At 36.4% G+C, this 16,842-nt stretch overlaps 1 protein-coding gene across 2 annotated transcripts in view; it reads left to right on the plus strand.

Moving 5' to 3' along the window:
* Positions 1-16,842, plus strand: part of LOC111505128 (43 kDa receptor-associated protein of the synapse homolog) — a 48,873-nt gene that overhangs the window by 1,615 nt on the left and 30,416 nt on the right. For both annotated transcript variants that reach the window (XM_023159886.2, XM_074184303.1), the window contains exons 2-5: positions 5,465-5,647; positions 9,056-9,290; positions 15,681-15,832; positions 15,892-16,014. In XM_023159886.2, coding sequence (XP_023015654.1) covers positions 5,607-5,647; positions 9,056-9,290; positions 15,681-15,832; positions 15,892-16,014 — 551 coding nt within the window. In that variant the 5' untranslated portion in view covers positions 5,465-5,606. The remainder of the gene's footprint in view (positions 1-5,464; positions 5,648-9,055; positions 9,291-15,680; positions 15,833-15,891; positions 16,015-16,842) is intronic.

The following is a 16,842-nucleotide window of genomic DNA, read 5'->3' on the forward strand; positions in this document are numbered from 1 at the left end:
AAAGTTTGTTTTAATCGCCGATCATCAGCCACTTCCGTTTACCAAATTACCAGATGGGCTATAACTTTGGCTGGTAATGACTACACGATCTGGTAGATTAGTTCAACAGCTCAGCCGATTAGACCTGTATATTTTGTATAACATTGTTTTTCAAGAAAGGCGGAACCTACCTTTACTTTTAGACAGAGTGTGTGTTCCATGGCCGGGATGTTTTGTGAACTGGCTTATGGAAGTTAAGATTTTGGAATAAAAGTATGTCCTTAAGAATGCGTGCCTTCTGGCTCTGTAATACAAAGGAAGGTCTCGAAAGGGAACTAGGCATCATCAAAAACGACCTTCAACGGAATGGTTACTCCAGAACGATGGTAGAACAGGCTTAAGCTAGAAGACAGCAAGAGCTCCGCAAGGAAGAGAAGCCTCCACAACCAGTAATTGTACTTCCCTACATCAGAGGATTATCGGAAATGATACGAAGGATTGGGTCCAAGTATAACATCAGGGCCTGCTTCAGATCTGGGAACACTTTCCGTAACAGCCTCACGAAAACCAGGCCACCAAACGCGGACTGCGATTCCAAGAATTGCATTTACCGGATACCCTGCGAGTGCGGAGAATCATACATCGATGAAACTAAGAGGCCATTGAAATTTCGCATTGCTGAGTACTAGAAATACACACAGCGAGGAGAAACCAGCAAATCCGGAATAGCAGAACATGTTTGGGCTCATCAACATAATATCAAGTGGGCTCAAGTTGAAATCATCCACAAAGAGGAACACTGGTTTAGGAGAAAATTCAAAAAAGCCGCGTATATGTTGTCCAACAACGCATTTAGTCAAGCTAGCGTAGAGATACGTAACATATGAAAACCTCTAATCAAACGAAAAACGACCAACTCCCGCCAAACGGTCATTTCCCGCTAAAAACCAATGAAGCGAAGAGAGAGAAGAGGGGAGAGGTGAAAGCACTAAAATGACCTATAAATCGTCGAATCTCGGAGGAATAAGTCCAGTTATCACCCGAAGACGATTGTGGATACTAACAATCGAAACGTCGTGACATAACTGGGTTTGAAACCTTTTAATTTTTATTTTTCATTTTTTGTAATAATAAAGCGTGTAAAAAGCAACTTCCCGAAGGTTTTGTCTTAGCAAGTTTAGATGTAGCCTCACTATTTAGTAACGTCTATCTAGAAGCTGGTTTAAGAGACATCAAGAAAAATTTCTATAAAGAAAACTTTGGTACCCCAGTGGGGGCAAAAATAAGTCCTATTTTTTATCTATGTATGTCAGGGACGATTTACCAGACATTGTCATCATATTGCTGAACTAAGTTGAATTATGCTGGTATTATCCTCCAGAGACCCAGTTGTGGGGAAGAAAGAATTACTGAATACTAGATACGTCGTGCGGAAAGCTAAAACAAAAAATATAATAGTAGATTACATGAAACCGTAGTTCCAGAAAGGGAAATGTCAGACAATAGTTGATAATGGAAAAAGACATCATTCATAGGGTATTTGTCCTCAGGAGTTGAAATGATGAACTTCTTGGTTACCGTTCTATAAAAAACAATTCTATGCATTTGTTTCTTCTTCAAATGTCAATATTGTCAACACGACAGACATTGAACACGAATATGTACTTCAAATATGTACTTCCTTGAAAGTACAAGAAGATCCGTTTTACTGATAATTTATCTTTTGTCTTGAATGTTATTGAAATCAACATTCAATCAGATTGAATTGTCAGGTACTGAAGATTGTAATAGAAGAAGAAGCAACCCAACTTCTTAACTTCCTCGAATTCAATTTTTTCCAATGGTCAAACTGAATTATCTGACACAAAAAATAAGAAATGTTATACTTGAAATTAATAACATTATTTTGGACCACTATGTAATTGTAGTGACATGTCCTTGGAAGTCCTCTAAGGCTGAATTCAAAGTTGACTGATGGTTATGAGTACGGTGTTTGAGATAATTTCGTTCAGCGAACAAGCAATCAATCAACTGCATATGGGAACAATTATATCCAATTAATCTTGGGATCCTTGTATACACGGAAATATCGAACCGAAGTCCTCTCTTGTGCGTGTTTTGTGTGACATTCTGCAAACAATGTAATGTAATTGAAAACCATGAAGCTTCGTGGAATATATTCTCAATATTAACTGTCAATTATGTTTTATGATTCATGAGCTTCAAGCTTACGGGTAGAACAAGGATTCGAAATTTTCAAAGACACTGGATGTTAATTTCTCTGAATTTTTGGTACCAGAAGGATACATTTTCAAATGAAAAGCTTTGAACTTTTATAGATGAGATATTAGATAAACACTCACTATATTTAAAGTTCAGAAATGTTTGTTATGAATAGGACCTTCACTATAGGTTCACTCTCAATCAATATAGAAATGATACTATACTGTGTTGTCCCCTAATTTTGTCGCTTTCAACGAATTTAATGAATTCTTGTTTGTCAGAACAAGGATTATTGCCTCACAAAATAGTAATGTATCAAATCATGATGAATTTTGTCCAGTTAATATTTATTCTATTATAGATGTCGAAAAAAGTTGAGAAAATAATGAACATTCAAGTTAGACATAAAGTAATAGTTAAAACATTTTCAAGAACAAACTTTTACTTGCCTGCTCGGAAAAGACTTTATATGACATGAAAGTTTTTGGCGAGATTTACCTATTTTATAAAAAATACATAATTTTTATCTTAGACATATTAATGTCAAGATTAAGTTACGTATTGTATTCTTGTTTATCTATACACAGGTAAATCTCGACAAGCTTTTATATCATATAAATAGTATAATGTTATGAATTGATGAGTATTTGTTTTGATTTGAGTTTTATTTTCATAATTTTGAGCAGAAATGTTTACTTTTTGTACCTACTATTAGTATGTTCATTGCTGCATGCTTGATCCCCACAACATTTGTTTGAGCTACATCAAACTATTTTATTTTCCACAATTTTTTTTTCATTGAACCTCTCCATTTGATATCTTGGGCATGCATGAATACATAGTCCACAATCTTTGAGAATCCGCCATATTGTAATCAAGAGTGATGTCATTTTATTTTTCTTCAGCAAACTCTTTCATCTGATACCAACATCATATATGTACATAAACAGCACCTAGTATCTAAGTACACCATCTTGAGAGGTCCGCCATATTGGTTCTACAGTGACGTTATTCCATTTTGCATATTTTTTTCTGGAAAACCATACATTTGATTGCCATATCATGAACGTGGTGAAAAATAATTGGTACATCTTGGGCGGTCTACCATATTGGATTTAGAGTGTCGTCTAATCCAATTCCGTCATTAGATTTCCCATTGAAAGTTACCTGGAGTGTGAACTTTTGTTTGTTTGTTTTATTATAGATTCGCCAGAATTTTCACGTTCTTTTCTCATTTGGTGTGAAGAGATCGACGAAATTCTCTCAGTGCTGAAACATACGAAGTCCGGCTAATAAATAACGAGATTGGTTACAAAAAACGGTTTTATTATAAAAATTATTCTACATTCGAATGCACCCCATCAATATACTCTCCTCCCCTCGCCAAACACCTTTCCTTACGTTTTTTCATTGATCGAAGCAGTGCTGGAAGTCTTCTTTGGTGAAGGCCTTTAGGAGCTAAGCCGTTTCTTGCTCTACTGCTTCCATCGACTCAATTCGGGTCCCTTTCAAATCAGATTTTATTTTCGGAAAATCATACGGTGCCAAATCTGCTGGCGAGTACGACGCGTGTTCGAGCACTGGAGTGCGTTTATCGGCAGGTGCGTTGTCCTGGTGCAAAATCCACGAGTTGTTATTCCACAACTCGGGCCGTTTCTTGCGAACTCGTTCCCGCAGTGTTGCCAAAAGTGACAAATAGTAAGTCTGGTTGACAGTCTGACCCTCTGGAACCCTTTCGGACATCACAACATTGCCTTGAATTTTGATTTGGACATCCTTGCTTTTTTGGAGAACTGTAGCATACTCCTTCAATGAATATGCATGCTTTTTACACGCTCAAGCTCGGGATCTGTATTTGACAGAATTATCGACATTATTGCTTGATCTATTCGCGGGCAGATGGCGCTGTACGTAACCTCTTGATATATCGACATTATTGCTTGATCTATTCGCGGGCAGATGGCGTTGTACGCAACCTCCTTGATATAATTCGAACTCACTTTACATGTGTTTCTTCATTTGAAAAAAGTTTTTTTTTATTAACACGCCCGTCTGCTGCCTTATTTGTAACCCTCCTTTGCGAGCCTGCTGCCTTGGGCTTGGTAGCTGATTTTCAGGCTTCCTCCTCGGAATCGGAAATATCAATGGTCATTTTTCTAAACAATATTCGGCTGATTGATCCCAAAGTTTAGGTAAAATAAATATAGTTTGAAAAACTAAAAAACACGCTTTTAAAGAACATCGAAGTAAAAAGTTGAAAATATATTTTTTTTTAATGAGCTTGAAACAATAACGAACGAAAAATACTAGTATTGTGAAAAAAGCGTGTGCGCTTTTAGCTTTTAGCGCTTTTAGCTTTTAGCGCTTTTAGTTCGATGTTTTTTAAAAGCGTGATTTTTAGTTTTTTGAACTATATTTATTATCACGCTTTTTTCAGCTTCACTTGTATGTTTGTTTGTTTGTAACCGACTCCATTGGACTCGATTTTGACTAATTTTAGTATTTGTACACTTATATGGTACAAGATTGTGTTCAACATCGATAATAAATCCTATGGCTTGATGTAACTAATGACTTTTAATAAGTCTGAAATCAGAATCAATCTATTCACAAAAAATTATTTGGTTGTGAAACAGCGTGGGGTGCTAAATATCCCTTGTTATAAATACTTGGTTAGGAGCTGTTTGCCATTTATTCTGATTTGTTTTCGTTCTTAACTGCCACTAAATATTTGATCAAAATCATTCTTTCTGCTCTTTTTTGAATAGACAATAGAGATTGTCAACTGACTTCTGAAATATCGAAGGTAACTTTTTTTTTCAGTCATTTTTCACGATTTTCCACATAAAAACGCGTTCAGTACGGGACGCAATAAATTTAAAATTTCATTGGGAACCTATAAATAATCCACGGTAGATTTATGAATTCGATAACCCGTGTTTCCACGGGAAGGTATGAAAACTCGAATATCATAACTGAACACGTGCTTTTACCGCAACACCTCCCAATTTCGATTTTGCTCCGAACGGCCCTTTCAATCCTCGGCCCCGACAGTGGCCGATCATAAACGATTCCATACGGACTCGTGCTCTGAATTTGGTCCAGATACTGATTAGGGGTGGTTGGATGTTGCGAAAGGGGTGTGTTATACGGTGTAGATACATTTTGATACATTTTGTGCGGGTTTTTGTGAGATTCGTGGAAAGCCCCTTCGAATTTCAGTTTGAGCATATTCATCGATATTGAATAAATTTTTTCTCAGGTATTTCATAGTTCAAATGGAAAAAATGTGCAGCTTCATAATGAAGATTTCCCGACTGCGGTGGAATTCGAGCGGTATTTTTTTCACGAAATTGAATGACGGGCTCATTTTGGAAAAGATGTCACTGTTTTGATTTCGTAAAATGTCTTGGGAGTCTTTGAATTCTCATCATGATTATATCAGGTATGTGAAATTTCTTATGTAGCCCAGTATCAGTTCAACCACCATGGATTTTCTAAAGTAGGAGGAAACATCATAAGTTTTTTCAATTATGAATTCATACAGGGTGGCACAAGCTAGATGTTCGATTGCAAAATTATATTATATTCGTTAAATAGAAGAACTAAAGTATATTTTAACCTAGTTCTGTGATGGAATTGATCGATGCTTGATGGCAATCTGTGATAAATGTAGTTATCCGACACTTCGTGATGAGATTTTGACAAAACCTTCTACAAAACTGCAACATGTGCTTTATTATACAGTTGCTTTTCTTCAAATGTTTTTAATCATTGAAGTAAACTGTACATAATGCTTATTAAATAAAAGTATATTGACTTCTTCTAAATACTTGATGAATATTCATTCTATCCATTCTAACAACAAATTCATTTAAGTGAACAATAATTTTATTGTGAGACAACAAATTCAATAGAATCTATTGATTTTTTTGCAAATGTTGAATTGGTCTCTACATTTTATTGTCTTTTAATCTTTTGGGGAAATTTCCCTTGGTTTGACCAATATAAAGCACTACATATCAATTTATATATTCTGAGCTATCCAACAATAAAGTTTTAAAAAAAATTGTCAAAACGATAGTTTTGGTAGACTCGCCAAAGTAGGTCATTGTTTTTGATGCCTGCCCTCATTTTCTGGCGTAAGCTGGACCTGGGTTTCAGTTGTAGTTTGTAAATTTCCCTTTATTAAAGCAAATTGCTGTCAACACTATAACGATGTAGATTTTACTGACTTTATTTTTTCTTAAATAACTTCAAAAAGAAGCTATGAGCCGGGTCTATTCAATTTCAAGTAACGAGGGACCTACTTTGGCGAACCTTCCAAAATATCGCTGCTCGTTTTATGGGACATAAATGCATGCACGTAGCATATAGAATAAATGATAATTTAAAAAAAAATGAAAATAAAGACATATTTTCACTGTCGGATATATAAGGAATATCTAAGTCGACTTGTGGTTCTTGTCTGAACTATTATATTAGTCAAATGGGAATTACTTTCTCCTGAAGAAAAGACCAAAGAAGTATTTTTTCAATGAAAAGACCAATTTAATGTTTGTACATTTTTTTTCAGTGAAGCGGCATGTTTTCAATCATGACTATGATGAAATGATTGAATCGATACATTCAGAATATCTGCTTGATGATCCGACATAATTGAAAATTATATTCTGTTGAATCCGTCTTCTGATGACAAAATTTGTAATTAACTGAAAAATATTAAACGAGATTGGTACGAAAACCCTGGTTCATTTTAATCAGGTTGCCCTTAGAATACCTAAGTAAATAATGGAAGTCATAATATTTCCTTTATTTGATATATTGATATAATTTTTAAAAAATCGTTGATATGGCAACAACTACAGGTTTCACGGGTCGGTAGGTAAATGAGACCAACGTGAGTTGGTCTATTCAACCCTCTGCTACAACCTGTAAGGATTTATTGTGGCTTATACCTTCTAGAACTCTACCAAATAAATACAGCTTCCTAACAAAGCCGAATACTTTATTTGGTAAGTTATCTTTCAGTTTAGCTGGCAGAAGTGGGAATCTGCCACATGCTGGAAACCTGATGCAGTGTTCGGTGGGGTAGACACAGAGAATGTGCTCTACTATATCATTTTTATATATTTTTATATTTTTTTTTATACCGGTATATTTATACCGATTTTTCTCGGGATGAATACTCCACTCCGATGTTAAAAAACCGCGGTATATTTCCTCGATCTAGTAAGGACCTGATCGGCGGTGAGTCTGCAACTACCTTCATAGATATGTAACACATTTGTGTTCTTGTGGTGGGTGCATTGTTTGGAACATTTGGTGTAGTAATCTTTCTCTTGAAGATGATCACTTGGTGATCGTGTCGAGGTATTAAAGTAACAGTTTGATGTTGAGATTGAACTCCAGTAAAATACCCTTGTGTTGCTTGGATCTCCCATGAAGCATTTTAGGAATATTCTCTACGGCAGCCATAATTGCTCACTGGAGGGATTCCAGTTGATTGCTCGATATTGAGGTGGTCGGATATTAGAGTTACAAGAGATATTGATACAGTTGATTCAGTCATGCAGGTCTTTTTTAGCTCTGGTTTGGGTAAATCATTCATTGAGCGTAAACGTTTGCTGGCATGCTCAGGAAAGGTTTGTTTTCTCTGATACAGATTCTGTTTCTGTTGTTCAACAAAGATACCCTGCAAGAGTTTTTCCAAAGGCAAAAGGGCAAAAGGACGTAGATTGCACAGGAAATCAGTCGAATTCTATGGATTTTCACCTTGCTTAATCAACATATAAATCACTTACGTCGTTAACAGAATCTTTAGCAAAACCACACCCAAAGCAGACGTACAATCAAAGGGATATACATATTATTCCAGGTGGAGAATAAACCAATACTTCTCTCTGAAATACTGATAAAACTAAGATAGTGTCGACCAGTTTCCTAATTATTATTGGCTAATCACTAATCATAAATAATGTTTCGATCCGCCCGGGTGATCAACAAATGAATCAGCCTACCGTATGTCTCGTGCGTTCCGCAAGTGACTATAAATAATTCTTATTAGAGTTCAATAAAGAGGGGAACTCTTCGAAAATTTTTTGAGATTCTTCTATTACTAAGGGCTGGTTGCAAACAGCCATCAGTCCAATCTGGTAAAGACTAAGGTAACGATAACATAATTATAGGAAGCGATATTGAAGTATAAGTGTTTTTGAGTCGTATTTTCGAATCTTTGAAAAAAGTCATCAATTCATAAATATGCCACTGTCAAAGAACCCAAATGGGTAATAATGTATAATCTATATTTTCTTAAAATAAAAAACTAATCAATACAGTTTATTGTATGATTTTCACTATAATATAATATAATATTTATATAATATAATATAATATAATATAATATAATATTTATAGTGAAAATCATAAAATAAACTGTATTGATTAGTTTTTTATCATCGGCCAGTTCTATTCAATTTTTTTGAAATATTTACATTTTGGAACTGTTTCTTTCAAACAACCTCATTGTGACGTATTGAAGCTGACTGAATTTCAAATAATCAGTTCATTTTGCGAGTCTTTACGCTGTAGTTTGATGGAATTTCTTCCTGACGTTTCGCTGTCGTGAATGCTTAGCATCTTCAGAGGTTCGTGTTAACACTTCCACGATCAAAGTTGTACTGGTGCGCTCATGAACGTAGGCTATATTTATATGTTGCTGAAACTTGATATAACGGTCAATCGAACTTCCAATGAGCGATACTCACTCCGTTATTCTAGCATTGCAGTTTCAACATTGAAATATCGAAAGCATCAGCACTACTTTTATTATTACTATCACTTTCATTTTCAGTAATTTCAGTGTTGGCGTTAGTCATCAACTATCTGCTACAAAGTTACTCTCCTCACCTGATGGTTCCCGTCATCCTTTGGATGGCCTCGAACAGGTTTGGCCATGGAACAACTCTTATTCCAGCTTACACAGAGATACTTATACCGAAGTCCGAACTCCTCGCCCTCAACGATTTACCTGGGGATGTTTCCAGGCATGTAGAGCAAGAATACACCATAGTTTTGCCAAAAGAAAGGTTCGTAGAAAGATAATGATATAAAAAAAGTTTGAATGTGCATAGCAATAATTGATTTTTACATCTTCTTCTTTTGCTGATCATTTCTGTAGAGTTTCAGTACACTTGTTCACGATCCATTTTTTCGTAATTTCAGTTCTTTATTTAATCAAAATGTCATTTCAAAAGATGTTTTTGTTAATTGCCTCACTTGGGCTTATTGTATTTATCAAGACACATATTCCAACAATCGTGTTCTCTATATGTACAAGTCATTTGCTGGATTATACTGAAAATAATTTGAGTCATAATATGAGTCATAAACTGTCTCATATTCGCATGAAACATGGTCTGCAATGTTTGCAACTAAAGCCCCAGTTATTTTTTTATTTTTTGTCTCAAGGACAGAACCCAAGCACTACAGAAAAATTCTCAAGGCGCTCTAAGACCGGTGCCTCTGCGAAAGTAGCGATTCACATTGGATTTGAATCGCTGAAGATTAAATCCATTTGGAAAAACGTTCTCAGGAAGTTTATTTCAGTTAAACGCAGTTCTCCAATTAAACAGTGAAATTCGAGGTGTAATGAGTTGAACCTCGAAAAGATGAGTAGCCACAGGCTGTCGCGTATTTCTGTTATGTACCCCTCTTGGTGGGATCAAATGTGCCAAGTCACTTGAACATTTCCCGTGTAAGTATCAATGGAAGAGAGACAAATTTCCAACCTTTCTTCGATGTTCCAGACTATCAAGGTTGCAAATGATGTTCGCGTCTCCAATCAGGCAGATGGCTCTTTCCTGAATTGAATCCAACAGCTTCAGGGTATGCTTAGGGGCGGAGCTCCATGCATGAGAACAATACTCCAAATAAGGTCCGATCTGAGCTTTATAAAGCATCAAAAGTTGCTGAGTTGGTGAGGATTGGAGACAATATGGATTCCTGGGGAACACCAGCGTTGATGGCAAAAGTATCGACGGCCACTTGCAGGGAACGTTTTTCAGGAAGCTGAAGAGCCATACACAGGAATGATTCAACAAGCCATAGCATCGAAGTTTGGACATCAAACCCCCATGCCACACGCTATTAAAGGCCTTAGAAATATCGAGCGCAATAGCTCTTGATTCCCTATGTTCCTTGATTGCGTTTTTCCAAATATGGGTAACATACGATAGCAGACCGCCTGTTGATCTTTCCGAAAGCCATATGATGATCGCTCAAGATGTTTAAGTCCTCCAAATATTTGGGGATATGGTGATTTACGGTCCTCTCCATGATTTTTGATGTTACTGATAGCAAAACGACTGGTCTATAGTTATTTGGAAGAGTTTTTTTGTCCTTTCTGGAAATAGGCTGAACGCAGGAAAAACCCCTTCTTTGAAAGACAGATAGAAAAGTCTGCAAAATACTGGTGTTAGTTCATTTGCACACCTTTATTAGTACGATGACTAGCTCTTCATCAGGACCAGACGCCTTGTTGATATTGAGCTCTTTCAAAATTCGCGTGACTAGACGTTGTCGAAAAGTAATTTCCGGCATTGTGGATTCTAGTGTGGGAATAGTGGATGGTGACTTTTCCAGAAAATCGACTGTGGAGTGTGACCCAAATTGTTCAGCTAGTAGATTTGCTTTTTCTATGGCTGTTGTTGCAACTGAACCATCTGCTTGTGTTATATACACCCTTAATTTGTTCAGGTGCCCTGAATAACTCTGTAATTGTTATGAACCGATTCCTATTTTGTTAAAGCAGTTTTTCAGTTATTTTCTCCCTTTACAAATTTTTTTCATGTGATTTACTGTGTATTGTTTGGTTAGGGCCAATATTGTACAGTCATCAAAGTTGTCGATGCCTGTAAGTGTCGTGGCTCTCAGTTTGAAGTCAATCTACTTCAGTTCGTCAGTTTCTTTGGACCTTCAAACATTCCCAGACCACATTCGATATCACTCTTGGATTCAATAATGCTCCTAGTGCAGCCTAGCTGTCTGTGACTTTCACTGTGAAGTTTTGTCTAAATCTTACTTCGGTGTCATGTGGTACGTTAGCATGCGATGTTAGTTCATTAATATTGACCTTTAAAAAAAAGGAATATTTGTTTTTCATACAAATATAAAAATTGGATTAGATTATTTACCGATAGGTTAACCTGTAATAAAATATATTTGGACGCTGGTAAAAATTTCGAATACTGATTCGATAAATAAGTATATAAGATAATTGAAAAATTCAATCAGTGATTACGTGAATATAATACTGATGAACAGCTTTGTATTGAATTACCGCAGTTCGACACCGTGTCCAAACTTGAACAGTTTGTTTGTATTTTTCATTTTGTGACATTTTTGTGTAAAAAAAGAAATTCTAAAGTGCACAAAAAAATATTCTTAATACATAATTGAAAAACAAACAAAATACGCAAGTGAAATAATGTTACTTCGGAACAGATTTTAACAGAGATACAAATAGCCAGTTCGAATATTCCAGAATATTCGAATCATTCAAACTTTTTTAGATCTGAAGAGAACAAAATGAAATGGAACCTGAAGCACCTAACGTTTTCGTCTGCCGCAGTAGCAGCAAAGGTCAAAAGTAGTGTTTGTAGTTTGTAATACAATTCTTGATTTGAAATAGTAGACAGATGACTTATTTGAACGTTGAAGCGCTTTTCCATTTTCTCGGGTTACCCTTAATAAATAAATTTAACCGGAAAATATCAAAATTTCACATTCCTTTGTAGAATTATATTCAATAAAGTTTTCGAAAATGGGAATTCAAAGTATATAGAAATGAGATTAAAATGTCATCCCACTTTGAACAGCAACCCTCAGAAGTCACACGAGTGGTGATGCAGACGAAACGAAATAAACACTCATCATCCCAGAACTGGGATTGAACCCGCCCTCACAATTTCATGAGTGTATCTCACTAACAAACCGATTACCTTTCTGAGCAAAAATGACACCGTAGCACCCTGTGGCTCATTTTGCGAAGTATCCGAGTTTACCATCTATGATACTGTACGGAATAAAATCATTATTGAATATTAGGTTGTTTCAAAATTTTATGCGTTTTTATAATGAGTATACACATGATTACACAAGTCGATTAATTCCATCCTTGTAGAAATGTTGTGCTCGGGATTCGATGAAGTCAACGAAGGCCGTTTTTGCTTGGTCCTATTTGGCGAAGGTTCTACCAATGTGAAAGTTACGGAAGTTCCTGAAAAGATGGTAGTCGATTGGCGAGACGCCTGGGCAGTATTATGGGTGAGACAGAATTTCGACGCTCAATTTGTTTATTTTTCGGACGGTGATTTGTGAAACGTGCGGATGGACGCTGTCGTGGAGCAGAATCGGACCGCTTCTATTGACCAGTGACAGCTGCTGCTGACGCAGTTTCCGGTACATTTCGTCATTTTCCTCATAATAAGACTCTGTTGTGATGGTTTGACCCGGCTACAGAAAGTTATAGTGGATCACACCAGCCGCTGACCATCGTACGGTGACCACGGTCTTTTTTTAGTGGGTTGTCGCCTTTGAGAAGTGCATAGGTAGCTTATCGGTGTCCAAGTAATGTCAGAACGTTTCTTGTTATTGTAGAGCAACCACTTTTCATCACACACGACTATACGATCCAAAACAGGGGATCGTTATTGTTTCGCAAATGCAAAGAAGAACAGGCATCGGCACTTGACAATCTCTGTCGATCGTTCAAATCGTGGGGCATCCATTTTTCGAGTTTTTTGGCTTTTCCAATATGTTTTAAACCATCAAAAACCGCATGGGAGCTGACGCCCAGTTCTTCTGCCATCCCAGGTATAGTTTGCGAAGGGTCAGCTTCCACCAGGGTCCTCAAATCCTCGTTTTGAATTACTGTTAGGTAAGGTTAGGTAAGATCCAAAGTGAGTGGGTCTATTCGACCCTTCACCGCAACCCGCAAGGGTTTATTATGGCTCACACCTATTCACACTCGACCAAATAAACCTAGCTTCTTAACGAAGCCAATTAGTTTGTATGGTGAGTGGTCTTTCAGGTCACATGGTAAGAGTATGGCTCTGCTGAACTCGAAAAACCTGATTCGGTCCCCATCGGGGCAGGCACAAAGTATATGCTCTGCTGTTTCATCGTAAATGAGGTAGTCGGATAGTCAATGTGCAAGATTCCCACCTTGATTACCCGCGACAACCTTCCCATATGACGGTTTTTGCACGTCAGCTACACCTGACGATGCCTTGGATTCAATCGTACAGAGGTTTTTCGCCTCTGGTTTTGGTGAATAATCACTTGAGCGCAAACGTTTGCTAACCTGGGGGGTTTGTTCCTCCACCTGAGACAGATTCTGCGTACGCCGCTCAAGAATTTGGTGCAAAGCGGTTTCATACGGTACCCCGCTCTTGAGGAGTCGACTCAGTCGTTTCCTGGCTGCACCACCAAACTTTTTTTTAGGTTCAGTTATTGGATCAGGAGTTGGAGAGTTGAGAAGCTCTCGCTACTGATCTAAATTTACAGGGAGGTCAGTTGAAATCGTAAGCTCGACATCTCAACATCAACATGGATTTGTTACTAAGCGTTCTACTGTTACAAATCTAGTCATTATTACTCAATTCATTTCCGAGGCATTAGATAACAATGGCCAAGTTGATGTTAAAGCATTTGATAAAATTTATCATGGTGTCTTACTCAATAAACTGATGAGTTTTGGTTTTTCAAATACTGCCTGTCAGCTGATGCAAGCCTATCTGACATGTAGAAAACAATTCGTGTCCTATAACGGTTATAAATCTAGAACATATATAGCTTCTTCTGGTGTGCCTCAGGGCGCCAACCTAGGTCCTCTTTGTTTTTATTGTTTATTAATGACTTTTGTGAAAGTTTAGCTTGTGAGCGGTTATGCTTCGCAGATGACTTGAAATTATTTTCATATAATTACAATTTCTTGTTGCTTGGTGTAAATAATAAATTGAAACTCAATGTGGAGAAATGTAAAGTAGTGAGTTATAGTCGAAAAAAAGAGATTTATACATTCCCTTATGTAATACAGGATTCAGATCTGCTGAGATGTAATGAGATCAAAGACCTAGGGGTAATATTCGATCATAAATTAACATTTAGTAGACATATTTCACGAAATGTTTCAGAATCTTTCAGAGCTTATGGTTTCATTGCTAGAAATTGCAGAAACTTTCATAATATTAAAGCCATGAAGCTGTTGCATTTCACCTACGTACGTTCGAAGATAGAATATGCAAGTATCGTCTGGAGTCCATTCTATGAGATTCATAACATAGCCATTGAAAGAGTTCAAATAAAGTTTTGTAAATTTATAATTTTCAGAATAGATGGTTCTTACCCTGAGAGAGGTATCAGTAATGATGTCATATATGAACGTTTGGAACTTTTTAGTTTAGAACATCGCAGAAAATGTGCGTCGCTCATATTGTTATTCAAGTTAGTGAATGAGAAAATTGACTGTCCTGAAATTCTTGAACAAATTAACTTCAATGTACTGCGGCCAGCTTCACGATCTCAATCCATTTGTAGACCTCTCAGAACAAGAACTAACATTATGCTCAATTTCCCAATATATCCCAATATATGTTAAGTGCACAAATTTCAATAGCATTTGTGCCCATGGTGATTTATTCTTCACTAACCTTCATAACATTATTAAAATTGCTAATATGTACTTGAAGTAGGTAATGAGAATAAGTTTTTCTTTTTTGTTCATTTTATTTTCCGTTTATAGTTATAGTATTGTGAATAAAATTTTATATTGTCCTGTAAATGGGTAACTGTTGGACAATAAAGTTATTATTATTATTTTTTCCCATAGTGTGCGCTGGTCAGGCCCTATCCTCCGAAGCCCCGATACATTCGGGAGGGCGCGCCAGCATTATCAACCAATGACCACTCCCCACGCCGTGGGGTGAGTGATCATTGGGTCCGAGAATCATGTTCCCTGAGCATATCAATTTCGCAAATCAACATCGACTAGTGCGTTCATTAACACTATCACTGCCAAAAATTTGAAAAAAAAGTAACAACATCAATGCGTAGAGCACACAAATTTTCTGTCGATCAGTAGGTATATATCACGACACAGTAGAATAAATATTTATTGAGACATGGAGCTCTAAAAAAAATGAAATTAAATTAACAATATGTATCGCAAAACTTCAAGATTAACTGATAGTAAATTAGGTATCTTTGTTTGAACAATGCTGAAAATGTCCCCTGACGAATGGAGGAGTTATTCTCACTGTTGAACCTATTTTCAACTTTTTAGATCATACTTATTCCATAGGTATCAGTATGTTAAAATTGATGGCCATAAATCGATGACGTATTCAGCCACATCAAGGGTGCTACAGATTCATACATAGTTTATCAAGCTTATCTCTGTAAACTTCATTTTCAAGGTTGATCAAGGACTTCGTCTCTACAATCAACACAAACAACAACAAGCGGTACGGAAATGGAAATCAGCGCTCAAGGCTATACGAAAGAGGGAAGACAAATTTAATCTTCTTGGATATCTTTACCAAGCTTATATGGATTGGGGGAAATACAGGTTGGCTTCACCTACTCTCATCCGACTGATTATCGCTGAAAGAAATAATTACGTTTCAGAGACGCTTTGGAATACGCTCATAGGCAACTTTTTATATCCGAAGAATTAGATAGCCCCAATATGAGAGCAGAATCATATCTCAACTTAGCTAGAGCTCATCAGCGACTAGGGGGATTAGAAAGGTTGGTTGTTTCTTATAATACGGAATCCAATGAATAAAAAAAAACGATCAGTACCATGAAAATTGTATTTTTTGTTAGAAATATTGTACTCAAATGAAGTGAGGGGAAAAGCACTAATGAGTGCAATCATAAGATAAATCGTTGATTTCATTTCTGTCAAAATGATTCAAAGAATAATTATGAAATGATTTTTCAGCATTTTTTTTTCATATCAACTCTCTGAGAAACGATGATTCACATATATTCACAACAAGAAAAATATTTCATTTACGTTTTTCATTCGTAAGTAATGGAATGGAAAAAAATGTACATTCATCTTGAGTTGATGAATTTTGCCCGCTAGCTCCTAAGTTAGATTACTCAATTGAATTCAAATATTTAATGTAATGAAACACTCCATACTCCATATCATCGTTTTATTATCTCAGAGTACAATATCGTGACAGAATTCCCAAATTATAGCAGCTTTTATGTCTACATAGTAGTAAGTACGGCTTAACTGCCCACAGATCAATCAAGTTTGTTATATTGGAAAATTATAATCACCATCTTAGGAGTAGTGGGTACATGGAATATTTAAATTTCGAAATGTATTTTAGTAATGCAATGCAACATTTTTCACAAAAATTGTGTAATTGAAATTTTGGTACCGCCATAGTTGGTTCAGTGCCTATATATGGAGATGAAATTACATTTCTAGCATACTTTGCTTTTTCTTTTTCTGTGATTCTGTCCTGGTCCCGAGTATCGGTTCAGTCATCTTAGTCAAAATTAGGCAAATATCTAGCAATATGATGACTGATGACTTAATGTGTATTCGTTTTCATA

This window comes from Leptinotarsa decemlineata, unplaced genomic scaffold, assembly GCF_025532065.1.
Source record: "Leptinotarsa decemlineata unplaced genomic scaffold, Ldec_3_MD MMD2_tig00026354_RagTag_RagTag, whole genome shotgun sequence".
NCBI lineage: Eukaryota > Metazoa > Arthropoda > Insecta > Coleoptera > Chrysomelidae > Leptinotarsa > Leptinotarsa decemlineata.